At 45.4% G+C, this 19896-nt stretch overlaps 1 protein-coding gene across 3 annotated transcripts in view; it reads left to right on the top strand.

Moving 5' to 3' along the window:
* Positions 1 to 14723, top strand: part of LOC121071918 (UDP-glucuronosyltransferase 1A1-like) — a 30161-nt gene extending 15438 nt beyond the window's left edge. Inside the window, exons 1-6 of one of the 3 annotated variants that reach the window (XM_040560815.1) lie at positions 1183 to 1978; positions 8963 to 9103; positions 11077 to 11208; positions 11478 to 11565; positions 12371 to 12590; positions 13671 to 14723. In XM_040560815.1, coding sequence (XP_040416749.1) covers positions 1256 to 1978; positions 8963 to 9103; positions 11077 to 11208; positions 11478 to 11565; positions 12371 to 12590; positions 13671 to 13968 — 1602 coding nt within the window. In that variant the 5' untranslated portion in view covers positions 1183 to 1255 and the 3' untranslated portion in view covers positions 13969 to 14723. Of the gene's footprint in view, positions 1 to 1182; positions 2117 to 8962; positions 9104 to 11076; positions 11209 to 11477; positions 11566 to 12370; positions 12591 to 13670 lie in introns of those variants that run through there. The other 2 variants (XM_040560813.1, XM_040560814.1) reach the window with 2 other exon arrangements.
* Positions 14724 to 19896: the final 5173 nt, after the last annotated feature.

Here is a 19896-nt window from a genome sequence, read left to right as displayed (position 1 = left end):
TGCATTTGAGTCCTGCATTCAGATAATTTATGTGTGGATATAAGTCCCTGTCCCAGTGTGAGTCAGGGAGTGGAGCTAATCATTTTGAAGGGACGTGAAAAGCTTGATCTTCTGCTATAATGCAATTTACTCATGAGAGTACGGTCAGACACCAATGAGCAAAGCATCACTAGCAGCTCAGGATGCAGGAAGATTTGAATGTGCAATTTCAGGCCCTTGGTTAAGGTGTATTTGATAGTATCCTCTCTGGGAAGGGGTTGACAGCACATGAAGAACTGTCTTGTTTTATTAGCCACACCAACTTGCCTCGGTGTTGCTGTGTCATGGTAATACAAATGCTCTTAATTTCTTGACAACAGCAACTGTTGTTTATCTATGCATCGCTCAGCATGTTTTGTCTGAGAAGCTGCCACTTTCCTCCCTAATGTCAAATCACTGCAGGGTTGATTCTTTCCCACACCTCTCACCCCACACAGGGAGCTGCTGATGGTGCTGCTGGGTAGGTGTCAGTGGCTCTGTATGATTGCAAATGAGTGTAGGCAGAGCAAGTATGAAATAGTTGACCCTGCAGGTGCAAGAGCACGTCTCCCAATAAACGTCAAGGAGGAAAGGAAGGAGATGGACCCAGCACTGATCCCAAAGGAAAACATCAATAGACATGTCCTATGGAGGATCTCTGAGGAAAAATCATTTTAAAGAAGCCTTAAAAGGCCTAAGAGAGAACAGCCCTGTCCTCCAGTTCTTCCAGCTTTCATGGCAAGGGGCACAGTTTGTTGTATAATAGAAAAGCATGTTGTATGCACCAGCCCTAAGGGATACTAATTATTCTTGAGTCCAGTACTTCAGACTGTCACACATCTCATGGGGAACCTTAAACAAAATTCTTCTTCAGCTGTGTCTTTGCAGGGACTGCTAGTACTGCCCTGATGCTTAGGGTATGAGAAGCACAACTCCACCCAGAACCACCCCTGCCTCCTTCCAGGGTCACACTTTATTGTTCCTTTTCTAGAAACAGATGCTGCTTCTCTGACGTATTCACTACATGTACCACCTTCCTATGGAGCTGGCTGAACTTAGTACTTGTTATCCAGCCTTTTATGAAATCAAGGATTATACATTTACCATACAGTAAATACCTCTGAGGATCAAAAGTTATGGTGTAGCACAAATCGCTTAAAAGCACAGAGATGGTGCTGTTGCTTCAGTGCTGCCTGCAGACTTCTTTCTGGGCAGCACTCACCGGGTTTCTGCAGGAATGGCCCCGGTGCCAGCTTCTCATCCACAAGTCGCAGTGACGCTGGTTCTGCTCCTGTCCATGCTCAGTCTGGCTGCTGGTGGGAAACTGCTGGTGGTGCCCGTAGATGGGAGTCATTGGCTCAGCATGCGGGAAGTGTTGGACGGTCTCAAGGCGAAAGGGCATGAAATAGTCATCGTTGCACCAGAAGTCAGTTTATACATAAAGCCAACAAAGAGTTTTGTTATGAAAATGTACCCAGTCCCTTTCACGCAGGAAGAGATGGATACCACTTTCCGGAGAACTGGACAGCAAACATTTGAAGAAGGATCCTTCCTGGAAAGACTTGTTAAAACGTATGAGGGTGTGAAAAATACTTCTGCCATGTTCCTGTCTACCTGTGAACACTTACTGTACAACAAAGAGCTTATCAGATATATTGAGGAGAGTAAGTTTGATGCTCTCTTTACAGATCCAATACTACCCTGTGGGCAGATACTGGCTGAGCACCTTTCAGTTCCTTCTGTGTTTTATTTGCAGCAAATACCGTGTGACTTGGAATTTGAAGCCACTCAGTGTCCCAATCCCCCTTCTTATGTCCCCAGGGTATTTACAGACAATACAGACCGCATGAATTTTCTCCAGCGCGTGAAGAATGTAATCTTTGACATCCCCAATTTTTTTCTCTGTGATGTTGTTTTTCAACCTTACTCCAAACTGGCTTCTGAGTTCCTTCAGCGTGACGTGACTGTGCCAGATCTCTTACGCAAGGCTTCCATTTGGCTCATAAAATTAGACTTTGTTTTACATTATCCAAGACCACTGATGCCCAACATGATTTTGGTTAGTGGAGTAAATTGTGCTCACAGGAAGCTAACTCAGGTGGGTCATACTCTGTTTTTTTCTTGTCATTCTTGCGGGATTTTATGCACACTGAGAAGCTGCAACACAGGGTTTGTTAGAAAGTCTCTTTAAGTGGGTGATAGTAAAAGCATTTAAAGCTGCTTTTCATTTACCAAGAGGTGCCAGTACTTCTTTCAATGAAGACATCTGAATATCTCGGTGTAAAAATGAAGGAAGTGTTGTAAATTAAATTACCTCTGGGAAACTCCTCATTAGTCATGTGCCCTCTGCTCAAAGCCAGCTTTGACTCTAGAGCAGGTTTCTCATGGTCTCTCCACTCAGGCTGTTGTTGTGGTGTTTGCCATTTATAAGCATCTTCTGCATGAGAGAATTTTGTTTAAGGTGACCTTTGCTTAGCCTATGGCTTGCCTTGTCATTTCTGATTTCCTCTCTATCCCTCCCTCTTCTTTAAAAAAAATTCTCGATGTTTTGAGTTGTAATAAACTCAGAAAATACTGGAGCATGAAGGATGTTTGCAGGCCTCATCCAACCAGAAGGATTGAATAAGCAGGAGTCAAAGCATGTTCACTCAGTTCAGGTTGCTCCATTCTGTGTCTCACCAAGTTCACCGTCTTCTATGACCAGCCCTTCTAGTGAACACATTTTCTTAAATCAAATTGGAAGTTTCCATTTTGCAGCTTGTGTCTGCTGCCTCTTGTCCTGTCACTGTGAATCTCTGAGAAGAGCCTGGTATTGTGTTCTTTATGCCTTTCACTAGGGTGGTTGTTTAACAAAAACTTTGCTTTTGCCTTTGCTGACCTTCATGAGGTTTCTGGTGGCCCATTTCTCCAACCTGTGGCTTTTTTTTTTTTTTTTTTTGCATATCCCGTGCCATTAATCATTAATGCTCCTTATTTGAAGTAAAAATAGGCATATTAAAACTTAAATATGTTGGGTTACTTTATTCTTCTAAGATCAAAGTTGAATTTATTTAAGTTTTTTTTTTTTTTTAAATTATTATGTGTACTCAAATATATTTTGTGGTTCTCAGAGCAACACTGTACCTTGCATTTTTAGAAATAAGTTCCTGTAAAGTTTTTCAGATATTGAATTTGCAAAGCGTTGAAATAGGATTTAACTTTAAGGAAAAGCTGAACCTCACACAGTAAAAATGAAGCATTTTAAAGAGTATTCAAACTAGGCACTCCATCTAGAAAGGCAGAGATGAAATAAACTGTATAGACAAACCTGTAAAAAGAATTATGACAGAGGATCTATAACAGTGGTCTATAAAATCCTGGAAAGTGTAAAGAAGGTGAAAGGGGAACTGATATGCATCATTTCTCCCAGTACTTGACCTATGACTAGCAGTGAAATGAGGAGACAGCAAGTTTAAAGCAAACAAAAGGAAGTACATTTGACAGCATGTACCGAAAAAACCTGGCTCACCACCAGCAGTTTTTTTTCTGTAGACAAAAACTGTAAATGAATTTAAAAAAGGATTTTGGTGGTTAATAAGAGGTACATTGTGACTGCCAGGAATTGTAGAATTGCAAATAGATAACCATTGATTCTTACAGCTGGGGATATTTACAGTGCTGTTTACAGTGTACAACCTTGGCACTCAACTCTGTACTTTAGCTTTACTTTCTCCTGATAAATATCTCTTTTTTTGCCTTTGCCTTTGGAAGGGCTGAATTTACAATTCCACTAGTGGACTTCCGTCTCTGGACTTATATACACATGGATCAGTTGCAGGTGTTTGTGTGTTTCTTAAAATCCCGTGACACAACCTTTGAATTTTTATGAACATGCTGTTAGCCTTATTTTTTTGTTTGTTTGTTTGATTGTTTTGAATCTCTTTAATGTTGTTTTATGGCACTATATATTAGTCTTACACAGATAGATACATGTTTGACTGAAATGTTAGCAGAGCTTAAAGACTATGTGGAAGGGACTATACATCAAATACGAGATCCGAGGGCCCCTTATACGTTAGCATAGGGTAGCGATAACAGGATATCCGCTACTCTGGGGTAACTACCTGGTTGTATACTGCTACATCAGGGTATATGTAATGCTGCATCTCCTTGTCACAGTGAGATCTTTTCCTCTTTATCACTGAAATGTGAAGATGCACACATAGGTAGTGCACCTAACTCTCTGTCTGCCACATGACAGAATACCTTCTGTCTACCTCTGTTAAATTTTTAATTTTTTTTGTACTACATGAAGAACCTCCTACAGAAATAAACCTTTTAGGATACTTTTAGTATTAGCCTTGGATTGTGCTTATCACAATCAGGTACCTTTGGCAAAGGTAGCTCTTCCATGAACAAGGTTTCCCATCACTCCTGGCTGCTCCAAGCCAATTCTTGCAGACGTGCACAGAATGAAGAAACTGCTCAGTGCTCTCTTCTTTCAGGTGTGACTGGTTGGAGACATAAAAGTTTCTCTTCTCCAGCCAGCAACTGCTCTTGTTCAGCTACCATTCCTATACATAGTTTTAGATGGGCCCATCTTCCTGTCTGTGAATCCAGAGGGCACTAACTTCCTAATTTCTTTCTGACCCAGAGGTCAAGGAAGCTGAACCCCAGCTAGGATGCTCATTATGTTTCTTGGAAGTAGTGAAGAAAAGTTGTTGACTGTGTGGTCTTCCACAAGAGCTGTCATACTTTGTCAGACCAAAGGAGCAGCAGTGCCCAATCGCAGGCAGCAGGCAGCAGGAGATATGCAGAGAGGTGTTGTAGAACAGGGCGAGGAAATAGTAGTGTTTCCCAAAAATGTTCTCTCAGTTTCCAGGCTGTGGTTTAGAAATGTTATTGTTGTACTCAATAGGCCTCTAGAGATTTTTTCTTCTAGTCCAGTTTGTCTAATAACTTTTGTAAGTTTGCAAACTTTTGGCATCCACCTTTTCCCTTTCCATGACTTAAGGGTAGATGAGACCTGCTTGGTCAGTCCCTTCTTTCAGGCACAAACTGCAGATATCCACTCTCCTAGGTTTATCTTGAAAGTTTTTCTGTGCTTCTGCATGATCTCCCTATCTGCAGGCAGTGCTTTGTTTACAGTCACCGATTTCATTCACCCACTTGGGTATCCACTTGTTACCCCTTGCATCAGTTGCTGCAGCTTCAGCCCAGGTTCTCAAGAGTAATATGGGACTTAAATTCTACTCAAATCAACCTGATCTGGATATCGAAAAAAGTCCTTGGAGTGGGACTATCCTCAACATTAGATCATGGAATCTGTGGTGTTATACAAGCAAGCTTTCAAAACACTGGAGGTAAATAGCATTGGAGCATTTTCCAAATGCTCAGTCCGAATCTCTCAAGCTGCCATTTGTGGCCATTACCCTATGCTGTATCGCTGCTGCTACCCAGGCAACTTGACTCCATTGTCATCGTTCTCTCTGTAAAGTAGTTGTAGGCTACTTTAGAGTGTGACAGGGAACAGGACTTCCAATATAGGTATTTTTGTTTTGCGTTAAAAATCTTAGCATAGTACACGCAGAAGCAGCTCGGAAGCTCTGTCCTCCCCTTCTTCTGGTGACCACAGTACAGAAGTGTGGTGCACATCCTATTGGCTCGTACCACAGCCCAGCCTTACTAGCTTCTTTTGAAAAGTTGCTGTTATTAAGAGCTTTCAACAAAGTTTGGCCCAGAACCTCTCACCTAAAAACTCTAATGCCCCCTCTTGGCCAAGGACTGTGTTTTCTGATGCATCAGAACTCTCAAAAAGGAGTTTAGCCTCAAACCACTCACCTACGAATTCTTGTAGCTCCTCTTGAGTAAGGACTGTGTATTCTGCTTCGTCATTGCTTATATAAAAAAGCTTTTGGTTAATATGTTACTCAAACTTTGGTGACACCACTGCTTGGTGTGCTAGCTCCCGCTTACTGCTGAGGACATGGTGAACTCTGGGCATCTCTCCTAGCAAAGGTGCAGGAGGGAAAGTCAGGGCTTTAGGACTTCCATATCAGTAGTGCAATACTGCTGAACGATATGCTTCTTTTATGGTAAGCTCTCTGGAGAAATTCAGCAGCCATGAAAGTTGGGCAGTCTTGAATCTGGCACAGGACAGTAAGTCACTTCAAACTGCCCTGACTTACGAAAATCCCTCTACAAACAGCTGCTACCTCTGTTAATCAAAGACCATGGTGAACTGTGCTAAATCATTTAAGATAACTTAAGTACATGAAAATGCTTCTTGCCTGACATCCTTTGATAGCACTCGTATCAATGCTTTTATCGCAGTGTAAAATGTAATCTTTGAACTCCAACGACCTGTTTTAGCAATCATTTTGTAGAGATAAAGATTAAAGATCAAGGCATAAATGAGGTACAACTATTTTTTGCTTTCATACTGATTGGGATAAATAGGAAGGAATTCTTTTTCTGCCAGCAGCCCCATGGCCGTTATGTGGAGGTACCGGATACGTGCTGAGCTTGTTCTCTTTCTCTCTTTCTGGAGCTTGGCAGCTTGGTCGTGCCTCAGGATGGAAGTCACTGGCTTTTTCTTATGTGACAAGTACTTTCACATCCAGTTCAGATCACATCATATTTACAGAGCGTGTGAAAAACCTCCTGGTTAGGTTTTCAGAGCATTTATTTTATCTGCTTTATTTAAAATAAGAGAATTTATCTCATAATGCAAATGGATGCTTTGATAAATAGTTCCAGTCCTGTTATTTCTCTGTGAAAAAACTCAAAAGCTATGATTGTTTTTGAGTATACATGGCCAATAATCCCAAAATATGGTCTATATTGGAGGCATCAACTGTGAGCAGAATAAACCATTACCAGAGGTTTGTCATTGTTTAAGTTGAGAGTATTGCAGCATTTATTAGTTATAATTTAAGATTTGATTTTTTTAGGTGCTTCCTGTATTCGTTCTACATTTATGCTTGAGATGATACGCAATTGAATACCAGGATGGCATGATTTGGAAGTTTAGGCTCTGATAGATGGCCACCAGAACCTAGCTTTGCTGCATTGCAAGCACCTGAAGGGTTTCTGTCAGGGAAAGCTTAGGTGGAGTTGTATAAGGTATGTAGCAGCATGGGTATGGCTCAGTTTGGCCTAAGCATATTGCCATAAAATTAGACACTTGTGGCATGTATGCTGTGTTTAGATAAATGACAACATAATTCTATGTCAGAAGATTTAATATCCACAACAGAAGAGGAATATTGATTAATTGCAGGAGACTTGATTGGACAAAGAGTGGAAATGTAGAACTAACTCTGTGCGTAAACCCAGGCACTTATGGTGTGCCATAGAGATTGATAATGTGGCTGAATACCCCAAAACCTAGCAGGGCAGGCAATCAAACACAGGAAAGGGAGATCTTTTGACTCTGAATTTCTAAGAAGCAATGTAAGACAGCGTATAAGAGGATGATTTGAAAAAGAAGCCTTCAGGTTTGTAACTATCTACCCACTCTCCCTAACTTGTCTAAATCTCCCTAGTGGGCTGCGTAAATAGTGCAGATGTCAGTCATTTATTTTGTATTTCAGACCACAGCAGTGTTGCAACCGCAGAAGTAATTGCCAAGTTTGCATCACATTTACTACCATAGACCCAGGGCTTTCACTTTGATAACTGCTACTACATACAAACAAATCTGAAGGTAAACCTTATCAGCACCCTGGCTATCAAATCTCTGTCAATCATTACTTCTTGTTTAGGCTGCCTCAATGGCACAAAATATTCCAAAGGTCAGACTCCTGTGACAAGTATTGCATCCACTCATCTGAACAGACTCAAGGCTGGGAGTTCATAATTCACTGGATATCAGTCCCTGGATAGTGACAGTGACTGCCTGGCTAGTGCTGCCTCCCATTCATGACTCCGTTCAGCTTTTCAGTGCAATGCATCGCTTGTTGCTGGCCGTCTCTCCCTCAAGCATTTGAATGCTCTAATGTTAATTCAAACATTCAACTTTACCCCGTGGTACCCGTTTGCCTAAAGCCTTCACTGTGTGCACAGAAAATAAATGCAACCTTTACCCAAAGTTAAAGATTACCCAAATTTCTGCTAGCGTTCAGCCCATTGGGAATTAAACATTTACCATCATAAAAATTGAAGAGCAAAGTACCCCACGAGCCATCCTTTGTTCCTCACAATAGTTCTGCGTCCACTTAAAACCTTGCTGACATTCTGCAGTGCAAGGAAAATGGCCTCTGTGAATCCGGGATTTAATTTTCTTGCCTCCAGGGCTGTGTTTTTCCTTCTCCTGTGGATATTTTGTGAAGGTGGAAAGCTTTTAGTTGTACCCATCGATGGCAGTCACTGGCTCAGCATGCGGCCGGTTGTGGAGCGGCTCAGGCATAGAGGACATGAAATAGTGGTTGTTGCGCCAGAGATAAATCTGCGGATAGATTCATCAGTGCATTATACCATGAAAACATACTCCGTGCCTTACACCAGGGAGTACTTGGAGGCAGAATTTAAAAAGCTAGGCTATAAGAGTTTCACACCTCGACCCTTCTTGGAAAAATTCTCCAAAGTGGCAAATATTACAACGATGTTTTTTGAATCCTGCAAAATGCTTATTTCTGACAAAGAGCTGATTAAATACCTTGAAGAAAGCACATTTGATGTTGTTTTTATGGATCCTTTTTTCCCATGTGGACAGATTCTGGCCGAACATCTCTCCATACCTTCTGTGTACCTGCTGCGGGGACTGCCGTGCAGCCTGGACTTCCATGCTACCCTCTGCCCAAATCCTCCTTCTTACATTCCTAGGTTCTTCACACGCTACAGTGATCGCATGGGGTTCCTCCAGCGCGTGGCCAACATCATCGTTAGCTTGAGCAGTTCCCTAACCTGTAGTTTTTTTTATTCTCCATATGATCTTTTGATCAAAGAATTCCTTCAGAAAGAGGCAACACTGCTAGAAATTTTAAGCCATGCATCTATTTGGCTCATGAAATATGACTTTGTGTTTGAGTATCCCAGGCCTGTCATGCCTAACATGGTCTTGATCGGAGGCATAAGCTGCACTCAGGAAAAACCGTTATCAAAGGTTAGTTATTTTTTTTTTCCCCGTTTGCCTATGACTGCACTGCTCCCTCCCACCGTTAGATGGGGCTCCTATCAGGGACAAACAGCAACAGGCTAGCAAGCTGAAGGGGGCTGAGGAAAGCTGTTGGCACCTCTTCATCCCTTGTTCAACGAGGAGTAAATCACTTTGTGGAAGACCCCTAAGATAGCCAGACAAGTATACATGAAAAGCTGGGCTTCTCCTTTCCTTTGCCACCAGTATTTTCCATCTGCCAGTAATTTCGTTTTGTATATCTGTTTACAAGACTGCTGCTACCTAGGGTAATGCAGCACACCAGGTAAGATCTCTTCCCTTGAGCAGATGACCAGTTCTGCAGGAATTTCAGAGACGTGAATGAAATCCTTCCTTCTCTCTTGTAGCAGCAAGAGCTCTGCCTATTTTGAGTAAAATACTTTGTCCCAAATCTGGACTGCAAGTGTATTTTGATTGAACTCTACCAAACTTGTTAAATATGGGATATTTGCCACTTCCCACTTCCTCCTAATTCATTCAGCTTTCTCTTATTTTTCAGCAAGCATCCACCATTTCTCAAAGGAGGGTTGCAAAAAGTTTCATAAAGGTAGTGGTGTTTCTGAGCAGAAATTAGACCTTGGCACAGAAAAACCTTTAAAGAACAGAGTAAAACTGATGTGACTGGTCCCATAGAAAATAAATGGGGCTAAACATGCCCCATAAAATATAGCTGTATCTGCTCTACTGCAACAGGAACTAAGGAAAGCAAGTAACCACTGGCCAAAGAATTGTGTGCCAAAAACTCATCCGTAACCTTGGGAGGATTTTGCAGTGCCCAGATGCCCATGAGTTCACACAGAGCTGGGCCCTAAGTTCCCAACCAGCTATCTGCGATGACTTAATGGAGAATCTGTTTTCGGAGACAGCTGGTATGACAGAACCAAGTCTGAATTACATTCCACCTTGTTTGCCTTTAGGAGAGCATCAGGTCAGCTGCTCAGCATGCTGGTATCGGCAAGCTTTCAAAGGTTCCTTCCATTTGGGATTCAGCCTAAAGGAAAGCGTCAGCCACAAAAATACAGAACAGAGCAAAACCTCAGGGAGTCAGTCTCAGTTATCCCCTCAGGCCCTGGAGATTACATTTCAATTGCTAGGCTCAGTTCATTTTATTCCACTTGTTTAACTCTGATGCTCACAGCAATTCCCTCCGGTTTCATCTTTCCTTCCCTGGCTTTACCAAATATTTTTCTATGGCACAGGAATTTCACTCCAGCCTTTGGCTGTCTTTGTATCAAAATCCTTTTGCTCTTGGATTCCAGTGACAGATCTTCTAGCTCCTCTTTTATTTAAATCAAACAGACAAAACAGATAATAAAATTGGTAGTGGTTCAATATTATCACAGTCAAAATAGACCAAAATTCCAGATACAATAAGTTAAAGCTATGTACTTTCAGAACACTTAAAAATCTTAATCTTCTCTTGCAGCTGCATGGTCTGAAAAGAAGAATATCAACTCTAAATCCAGCTCATCTGGCATTCAATAAATGTGAAAATAAAACACAATTTACAGATTGGTTGGCAGGAATAGTATGATAATGAACTGATCCGCTGAATTGGTACACCATCTTTTTAATTTCACAGAAACTGATGTCTTTGAGCAGGCAGACTTTGCTACACAGCCGTTTTTTTTTGTTTGTTTTTTTTTTTTATTTGTCATGTCCATTCTGAATCTTGGTTTGGGCTCCAGTTCTGCAAACACTCATACCCCTACATACCTTCACTCAACAGCCTGCACCCATTTTTTTCCCCAGGCCTCATTTTCTAGATAACCAATTTTCCTAGTCATAGTTCTCGCTATGTTGACTATTCATTTTATTGCCTTTCTAGATGCTTTTGTGGAAACCTGACAAAAGTTACCACATATGACACAGTAAGGATTTTGACTAAGTAAGTAAGTAAGGATTTTGCTTTGTGTTGACAGGAATTCGAAGCCATCGTGAATGCTTCTGGAGAGCACGGCATTGTTGTCTTCTCACTGGGCTCCATGGTCTCTGACATTCCTATGAACAAAGCCAGAGAAATCGCAGATGCTTTGGGATCAGTCCCTCAGACGGTACAGTTACCCTTTCCTGCTTCCAGCACAGCAATCCAACACTGTACTCAAATATAGTGTAAGATTACCTTTGGCTTTCGGGGTGCTCAGTCCTCCCTTAGTCCTGCTCCTTGATGCCAGAAGAAAACATCATCCTGCTGCTCTGCACCGCTGTTGATGAAAGAAATTTTGTGCACCACAGATGCCTTTAGCTGTGCTTTTCAAACCAGCTGAGGAGCTTTAAGAGGCTGTTTGCTAAGAATTGACATTGTGTTTCCTTCCCTTCAAAGGTTTTGTGGCGATACACAGGAGAGGTGCCCTCCAACCTGCCGAAGAATGTAAAGCTTGTCAAATGGCTGCCACAGAATGATCTTCTAGGTAGGTCTGAGATGCTTTGGGTTATGCCAGCTGGTTTCTTTTAATCTGATAATGTAGGTGCAGGCCCTCGTTACCATCATCTGTGCTGACTCTTTGTATCGCTGTGGGTTACAGGACTTCCTTACAGACTTGGCTGTTTGAACCAGAGCTTGTCATTTAGAAACATATCTGATTGCAATTTCAAGATTGCAAAATTATGAAACAACACTGTTTGGAAAGGTTTTCCACCATTTGATTACCTTACTGTTGAAGATGGGGAGCTTTGTCTCTGACTACCCAGTCTCAACACCCAGCCATGATTTTTGGCATGTCATTGTCTCTTAGACTGAAGAGGTGATTTAAGTTCCTCAAGTGAGCACTTCCAGACAGGTCCTTGCACTTTTAAAGTGGTGATGTTGTATGTGTTATTGCCTGGAGTGCATTTGTTGGTTAGACAACATGGCTCAGCCATGGGAGACTTGTAACGCCAGCAAATGGAGGAAATGGTAAAAAAGCAAGCAAGGACTCTGGTTTTTTATTTGACTTTGACTTCACTTGGCTGTGGTTTTATCCTAAAATCTGTGCAGGATTATACAGGGCTTTTCAGAGATTACTCAAAGCAAGATGGAGCTCTACAATCCATGGTTCATTTAGTCTCCCATAACGTCCTGCTCTCTGCAGCATTAAGTTTGCCCATAAGTAATGATACATGTGACTGTCTTGATGTACACCCATCAATGGCATTTTTGTGTAAGTTTTTCCTCAGGGATGTGTTACCATGACTTAATGGATCAAATAGCTAAGCAAGTCTCTCTTTCTTCCACAGCTCACCCTAAGACTCGTGCCTTTATTACCCACGGAGGCTCACATGGTGTTTATGAGGGTATATGCAATGCAGTGCCAATGGTACTAATGCCTTTGTTTGGAGACCAGATGGACAACGCGAAGCGAGTAGAGTCACGGGGAGCAGGACTGACACTGAATATACTTGAAATGACCTCAGAAGACATGTCTAACGCCTTGAAAACAGTTATTAATGATAAAAAGTCAGTAATAGAAGCACAGCCTTTTTCCTTCTACTGTTGTATATTGACAGCACTCTTACTTCCAGCTTGACAAAATGCTAATCTGTTCTTATATCCAAGTTACATTGCTGAGAAGCCAATGCTTGACCTTGTTCTGCCCTTGTACCAGTACCATCCATCTCACTGTCTAGGATTGTAATCGCTAGGTGATGAGAACAGGCTTGTGGACCAGGCTTGCCTCCTCTGCTGTCTCAGTGCTCCCACAAGGATAGCATACTGCTAGCCTTGCCCAGTGATGCCATCTGCACAGCAGCAGGAGGAAGGAAACAAGTGGCAGTGCCTCAGTATAGTCCAGGGGCTGTATTGCATCTGAAGGTAGGATTTACTCAACAGACCCACGGAGCAGTTTTCTTAGTCATTTTTTTTTACTTTCTGGTACTCATGAGGAATTGTATGAGCACAGCTACTACCTGGCTCAGCAATGCTGTAAATTCCGGCACAGAGCAGGGGAAATACACACAGTATGCTGAGGAAATACAGGGAGCCCCTCTAGGCAGCACAGTATTGCTGTCAGCATGTCCAGGGTGTTTTGAGACATCACAGCAAAGGGGGGCTTTAAGACATGCCCTCCTCTTCCACTCGCCCATTCTCTCCTGTGATTAGGGCCTCTCTCAGTCCTTGGCATCCTCTTTGCCATCATGTTTTTGGGAAATAGTACTTTAATGCAATTATTTTCTAATCACTGTCCTTATAGCATTAATAATATTAGTACATCTTGCTCTTCAGCTGGATGGCTTTTCCACACTCAGTCTCACATTTCGTACTCATGCCTTCACCTTTCATCCCAGGATTTTGCTGACAGCTCAAGCTAAGCTTTTCTACTTTTTTTTCCTGATACTTTTTCTCCTTTGTTTACCCTTGAAAACAGGACTTTTTGGGGTTCATAACTTTGCTATTTTACCTCTCATGTGGTGGTGGTAAATATATGGATAAGTCCCCAGCAGGCCATCAGACAACTGACACTACATCCTATTTTTTGGGGGGGAGACTGAGTCTCAGAAGCACAAGTCATTGAAAACACCCAATGTCTTGTCTTGGCAGGTACAAGGAGAACATCAAGCGTCTCTCAGAACTTCACCTCGACAGGCCCATCCACCCTCTGGACCTGGCCGTGCACTGGGTGGAGTTCGTCATGAGACACAAAGGAGCTCCACACCTGCGACCTGCTGCTCATGACCTGAACTGGATCCAGTATCACTCCCTGGATGTCATCGCCTTCCTCCTGGCCGTGGTGTTCCTCTCTCTCTTTATTTCTCTGAAGTGCTGCATGTTCTGCTGCCGCAGGTGCTGCTTTAAGAAGGGAAGAACAAGCAAGCCAACCAAATCAAAGTCCCACTAGTGGATGAAAACAGTGGTGGGAGACAAGACCTCTGCTCCAGACCAGAAGGATCAGAGAACATCTCAAATTTCACTAAAATAATTACTGGTTTCCAATCAGGAAATAATATCATTCTTTTAAACTAGTGCCGCAGGAAGAGTTGTTTCATTGATATAATTTTTATCTTTAATTAAGAATTAGTTTTTTTAAAATAATGTGTATAATAGTACTTCAGTCACTTGGGAAGATACTGTTGTGAAGTCCAAGGCTCCTGGCTTCCACTTCTTGGTGTACAGAGGACTCATGGTGACATTTTTTTAACCTCTATTTGTAAGGGAGACATACAGGGATTTTTCACAAGCCCTTTCCCTTCATAAGGGCTTTGGGAGAACCACTTGCTCTAGTGTAAGACTGTCAGGTTTATCAAGCACTTTGAAATCCTTCTACAGCTGTTGTTATAGAAGAGGCAAATGTTGTAATCTGACATTATGTGTCACATAAGCCAAGCTAGATGCACATCTTAAATGGGCTTTGTGTGTGTTTACAATACCCTGAGCTTGATTAAGGCTTCAGCATGAAAGTGGTTTTAAAGCCACTGGTGTTTCACCAAGTTGACCAGAGTTCTGTATCTGGAGCTTACCAGTTGGGTGATGTGATCTGTGGAAGTATTTTTAAAAACCCATCTGATTTTGTAAATGATGCTAAAGACCCAAACCTCAGCCCTATAAATAAATCCCCACTACTAACAATAATGGTCCATGTGTTTTCTGGCTTGAGTCCTTCGCAAAGGAGCCCTGGCAAGTACCTGGTACTGCTGCTCTCTAGTGCAGACTGAAACGGCACATACTTAGTGCAAGCCACTAAGTTGGCTTCAGGAGAGTGGTCCTGCTCCTCATCTCAGACACATGGGCCATACGTGCTGTGAGAAGTGTCTCACCCGCCAGGGAGCTGCTGGCAGTGCTCACATATGCGTGCAGAACGGAAGAGAAGGCAAAGGAGGCAGGTGGAGCCTCATTCAGCCTTTCCTTTTGCCTGATTCTCTCGGGCGTTTGTGCCATCTGTAGTCTGCCAAGGAGCAATGCTGACTGTTGCTTTTCATCCCCTGCCTTTCCCTGCCCTCCTCCTGCCCCTGGTAAATGCAAGGAAATCTCTTCCTTGGGACACAGGGAGGGAGTCCCCATGGTGCATGAGCTCTGACTTCCTTTCAAAACACAGCTTTCACAGCTCCCCGTGTTTGTGAAGTGACAGCTCTGGCTGTCCCCATGGTCCTGGTTGGAGCCAGGTGGCAGCAGCACTGCTTGGTGCTCCTGGACAAGAGACGCAGTGAGACCTTGCACTGCCCATCGCACCGTGGAATATGAACTGAAAGGGCAAGAAATGGACAGGCAGGGCAGCGAGAGGAAGGAGGGCTGCAGGAAAAAGCAAAGCAGCTCGGTGTGGTTTTACAGCCTTCTACCGGCATGTTGTGCGAGGGATTCATCACTGCATGGCTAATGGGGGTAGAGGGAAATTGAATTGAACCCAGTTGTGGTGGTTTCAGCTAACCCTGGGCATGGGGTTGACTTCCAGCAACTGTTGGAAAACTTACAAGAGCATCTTACATGTCCTCATGGAGAAGTTGTCTGAGTACCCTGCTGCAAACAAGCTCTACATCAGTCCAGTGACTACCTCTACCTGGCCATGAGAAAAAACAAACAAACAAGCAAACAAAAACTAATATCAGATCAGATGAACAGAATAAAATAAATAAATCACATCTGCAGCTGTTTTTTTTTTTTTTTTGATGTTGTTGTTCAACTCAATACATTTTAGGTAGGTGGAGGTCCAGTCCTGTTTCACATCTTCATTACTGATGTGGCCGATGTGGCAGAGGGCCCCCAGCCGGGAGGAGCGAGCAGAGGGCCGTGCGGCCACCCAGAGGGACAGGGACAGGCCGCAGAGATGGGCTGGCAGGAGCCTGGGGGAGGTGCAGAGTCCTGCCCCCGGGGAGGAGCAGCCCCAGGCCCCGGGACACGCTGGGGCACCCAGCTGGGAAGCAGCTCTGCAGGAAGGGCCCTGGGGTCCTGGTGGGCACCGCGCCGAGCACGGGCCAGCAGCGTGCCCTGGTCACCAAGAGGGCTGGCGGCACCGGGGCTGCGTTAGGCACAGTGCGGCCAGCAGGCCGAGGGCGGTGATCCTTCCCCTCTGCTCAGCGCTGCTGTGAGGCACCCGGAGCCATGGGCCCAGGGCTGGGCCCCAGCACGTCCACGTCCACAGACACCTGAGGGGAGGGCACAGGGCACAGAGCCGGGCTCCATCCAGCGGTGCCCAGCACCAGGCCGAGAGGCCCTGGGCACAGCCTGGAGCCCAGGAGGCTCCCTCTGAGCACCAGGCAGCACTTCTGTGCTGGGCGGGTGCCGCAGCCCTGGCACAGGCTGCCCAGAGCCTGTGGGGTCTCCTCCTTGGGGAGCTTCAGGAGGCGCCGGGACGTGGGGCTGGGCACCCTGCTCGGGGTGTCCCTGCTGGAGCGGGGCTGGGGTGGGTGGGCCTGGGGGTCCCTCCCCACCTCAGCCAGTCTGGGATCCTGTGAGGAAAGGAGCTAGGGAAAGAGCAGGGAGGATGCAAAAAGCCTATCCCATAGATTTTGTTTCAGTTTGAAGAGATCTCTAACAAAATCAAAATAAAACAGCAGCAGAAACCAACCTTCCTCTTCTTTTCCTTTCACTCTCCTTAGCTTTGCCTAGTTTGTCCTGCTGTTTGTTTTCCCTTGGCCAATGGAAATAAGGAGGAGAGAAAACGGGCAAAATCTCAAATGAAAACCAAAGTAAACTAAAAAACCCATTCGATTTTAGGGAATTGCCCTTATTCTTAACTGACAATTTGCTAAAACTTGGCCTCTCACAAGCCCAAGATGAAGGAGCACGTTTTGGGACGGAAATCAACCAGCTCACAGCCAGCTCTGAAAACAGACAAGAGGAGACGTAACTGCACGTAAGAGCATAAATTTCTGCGCAGGGCTCCGGGTGCCAGCGACGGAGAGGGGCTGGACAGCACGGTGGTACGCAGGGCCGGGGCACATCCCATCATTTCAGCTGTGCCCAGCAGAGGACACTACGGCATTGCTGGCACGCTGCATCCTGCAGGGAGAAAGCAAGGAAAAAGCCGATTTCCCCTTCCAAGGCAGTGCAGGTAGCTCAGTGGAAGGTGACAGCAAATTGTTCATCCCCCTGGCAGACAGCGATGCTAACGAACCTTTCATCTCAAGGCCCCAGCTAATGTAGCAGGCAGGAAAAAAAAATGGTATGCTCCAGGAATTCAAACCGTGGTGCAGAGAGATGATTTTTTAGGGTAAATTAGGAGCCAGGCTGTGTGGGCTGAGCAGCTTCAGGGCAGAAGAGCGAGCCAGAGGCACCACAGCACCACCGCAGGATGGCCTCGCAACCCTTCTCAAGGGAAGAGCAGCGCTAGGGCTGAGGATCCCTCTTCTCACCCTTAGGTCAGGTGCAGTACAGAGACATGCTGCCCCTTCAGGAGCACCAAGACCCCTCATCCTTTACTGGGAAAAGAGAAATTCATGGCCACGTTGCTTTTTTTTTTTTAAGCAGCAGAGCTGAGATCAGGTCTTTTCCCCCAGGGGAAACTGAGGCAGGGCCAGCAATCGCTCCTCTCGCTGCCCTGCAGCTCCAGGAGATGTAGTCTAAGCTCCCAGGAACTTCTCCAGAATTTTGCTTTTACATATCAGCCATAGACTTAGCATGCTTCAGGTGTGCTTTCAGTAGCCCTCAACACACCACCACCCTTGGGAAAAGGACGGGCACAAAAAACCTCCTGCAGCCACGAGCCCCACAAAGCTCTTGTCATCTCTGCACGCCCACGGTGGCACCCCTGGGAGCTGTGAAAGGAGATGAGAGCTGTTGCTTTCCGCTCTAGCCTGGGGACTTTTTCAGTGTTGATTTCATTTGCCTGGTTTTTAACACTCAGGCTTGAGGTGTCACCTGCTGGTGAGAGTGGCACTGCTGGTGACCCAAGACTCCTGTCCCCAAAATGAGGGACAAATGAGGCTGCTTTGGGGTTGCTGGTGTGGGTTTGCCTTCGTGTGAAAGCCTGGGGAGCTGTGTGGGGCTCTTGGAGCCTGGGGGATGGTGGGGAGCCGACATGAGCTGGATCAGCCGTGCAGCCCTCCAATTAATTATCACCCACAGAGGTGTTTTTAGGAGTTATTTATAGGTGGGAGTGATGAAATCCAGGGAAAGCAATTGGCAAAGCAAACCAGCCACAGGGTGCAGGACAGCCTCTCCCTCCCAGGATAGGAATGTGCCCGGCTGAACCCAGGGAGAAAGCAAAAAGCCATGGCGTTGGCATTTCAGATCCATGGGCAAGGGAAAGCCCAAGCCAGGCTCGGTCCATAGCTCAGTCCATAACTCTGCTGCTGCCTGCTGCTGGGACTGAACCAGGCTTACGAGGGAAAGAGGAGGTGATATCTCTGTGCACAGTTTTCTCCCCGCTGCCTGAGCCAGCTCAGGTTGCTGGCATTTCCCGGGGAGGCGATGCTGCCTCCGAGCTCATCTTTCACAGATCGAATTCCTGCGACGCCTATGGTGGGTGTTAGAGATCAAGCATGGCTCGCGCTAACCAGATGGGAAAAGCTGCTGTCGCGTGAGTCTGCTTTGATAGGTAGCAGCAGGTGCTCCCAGCACCAGTTCCCTTTCTGTTAAGGACAGGAGAAAGGTTTCATATGCCAGAGCTGATTGCTTAGGATGATAAAAGCAAGTCACCACTACAGGCTGTTTAGGCACCATCAGATCCTAAATCCCCCCAGCCAAATATTGCCTGGCTTGCCTACTGTGTGACCTCTCTTCAAAAGCCAGCCTGAACAAATGGAGCCGGCGGATTTCTTCCCGAAATGCTCCCAACTCAGATTGTCTGGGGGGCACAGTCCCCCTGCCCTGGGGCGGATCAAAGCAAGCTACATGATACCAAGCAGCCCTATCGCTCTCCTGGGGAGGGACCAAACCACGTCCCAGCGACTCGCTTTGAGACTTTGCAAAGCAGCTGCTGGAAGCTTTAATTAACATTCAGCAGGGGGTAGTCAAAGAAACCCAAGGTTAATTATCCCCCAGAGGCTGCTGAAGATATGGTGGGGGGCTGCCCTTTGGGTTTTGGTGACAAATGGTTGGTCTGAGGTGATTTCAGCGTACCACGAGGGATGCTGAGGAGGGCAGGATGCATTAAGTAATGGGTGGGGGGAAGGAAGGGGAAACCAAAACTGGCCGTGCTCCTGATGCTGAGCAAGCCTGTTAAAGAACAACAAAAATAACACCTTTGTCACTGCAGCCAGAGGCTCCTTCCTTTTCACAAAGGGCTTCAGGGTACCCCCACCCTAAATCGGGCCATCAGTCACCAGTTGCAGAACTGACCACCCTAAATGTGGAGCTTGCCCCTCTTTCAGGCAGTGTCCCTCACGGGCAGCCCTTGGGAAAACAAGCAGTTCTGCCCTGCACCTTTCCCCCCGTTACGACAGAGGAGGAGGTGAGCAGGTCTCGCCACGGACGTGCAATGGGAGTTGCGTGTCCCAACAGCGACCGCCTTGGTTCATTTGCAGTCACCCAAGCCCAAAACCAAACCTGGAGCAGGGCTCCCCAGCCAGATGCGCTGGGATGCTGGCAAAGCTGAGCACGGAGGGCAGAAGGGATTTCAAGGGACGAAATGAGACCTCCAGAGTCACAGTCATTGCAAACTGCACCAGGTGTCCGGACACTGGGAGCTGGGGAGGACAAAGCAAGAATCACAGCTGCAGCAGCTTTTCTGTACAGACACTGATAACCCAGAGGTGACTTCCCTCCCTCCCCCTTCTGACATATCTTCTTCATTCATTTAGTGATGAGCTGAGCTGATGCAAGATGATCATTCAATTTTGATGGCTTAAGTAGAGGAGAAAATGGTGCGAATGCATTTCCAAGGGGGCCTGCG

The sequence above is a fragment of the Cygnus olor genome, chromosome 6, assembly GCF_009769625.2.
Source record: "Cygnus olor isolate bCygOlo1 chromosome 6, bCygOlo1.pri.v2, whole genome shotgun sequence".
In the NCBI taxonomy this organism is placed as follows: domain Eukaryota; kingdom Metazoa; phylum Chordata; class Aves; order Anseriformes; family Anatidae; genus Cygnus; species Cygnus olor.
The sequence above is the reverse complement of the archived record's forward strand: the minus strand, read 5'-3'. Positions and strand labels throughout refer to the sequence as shown.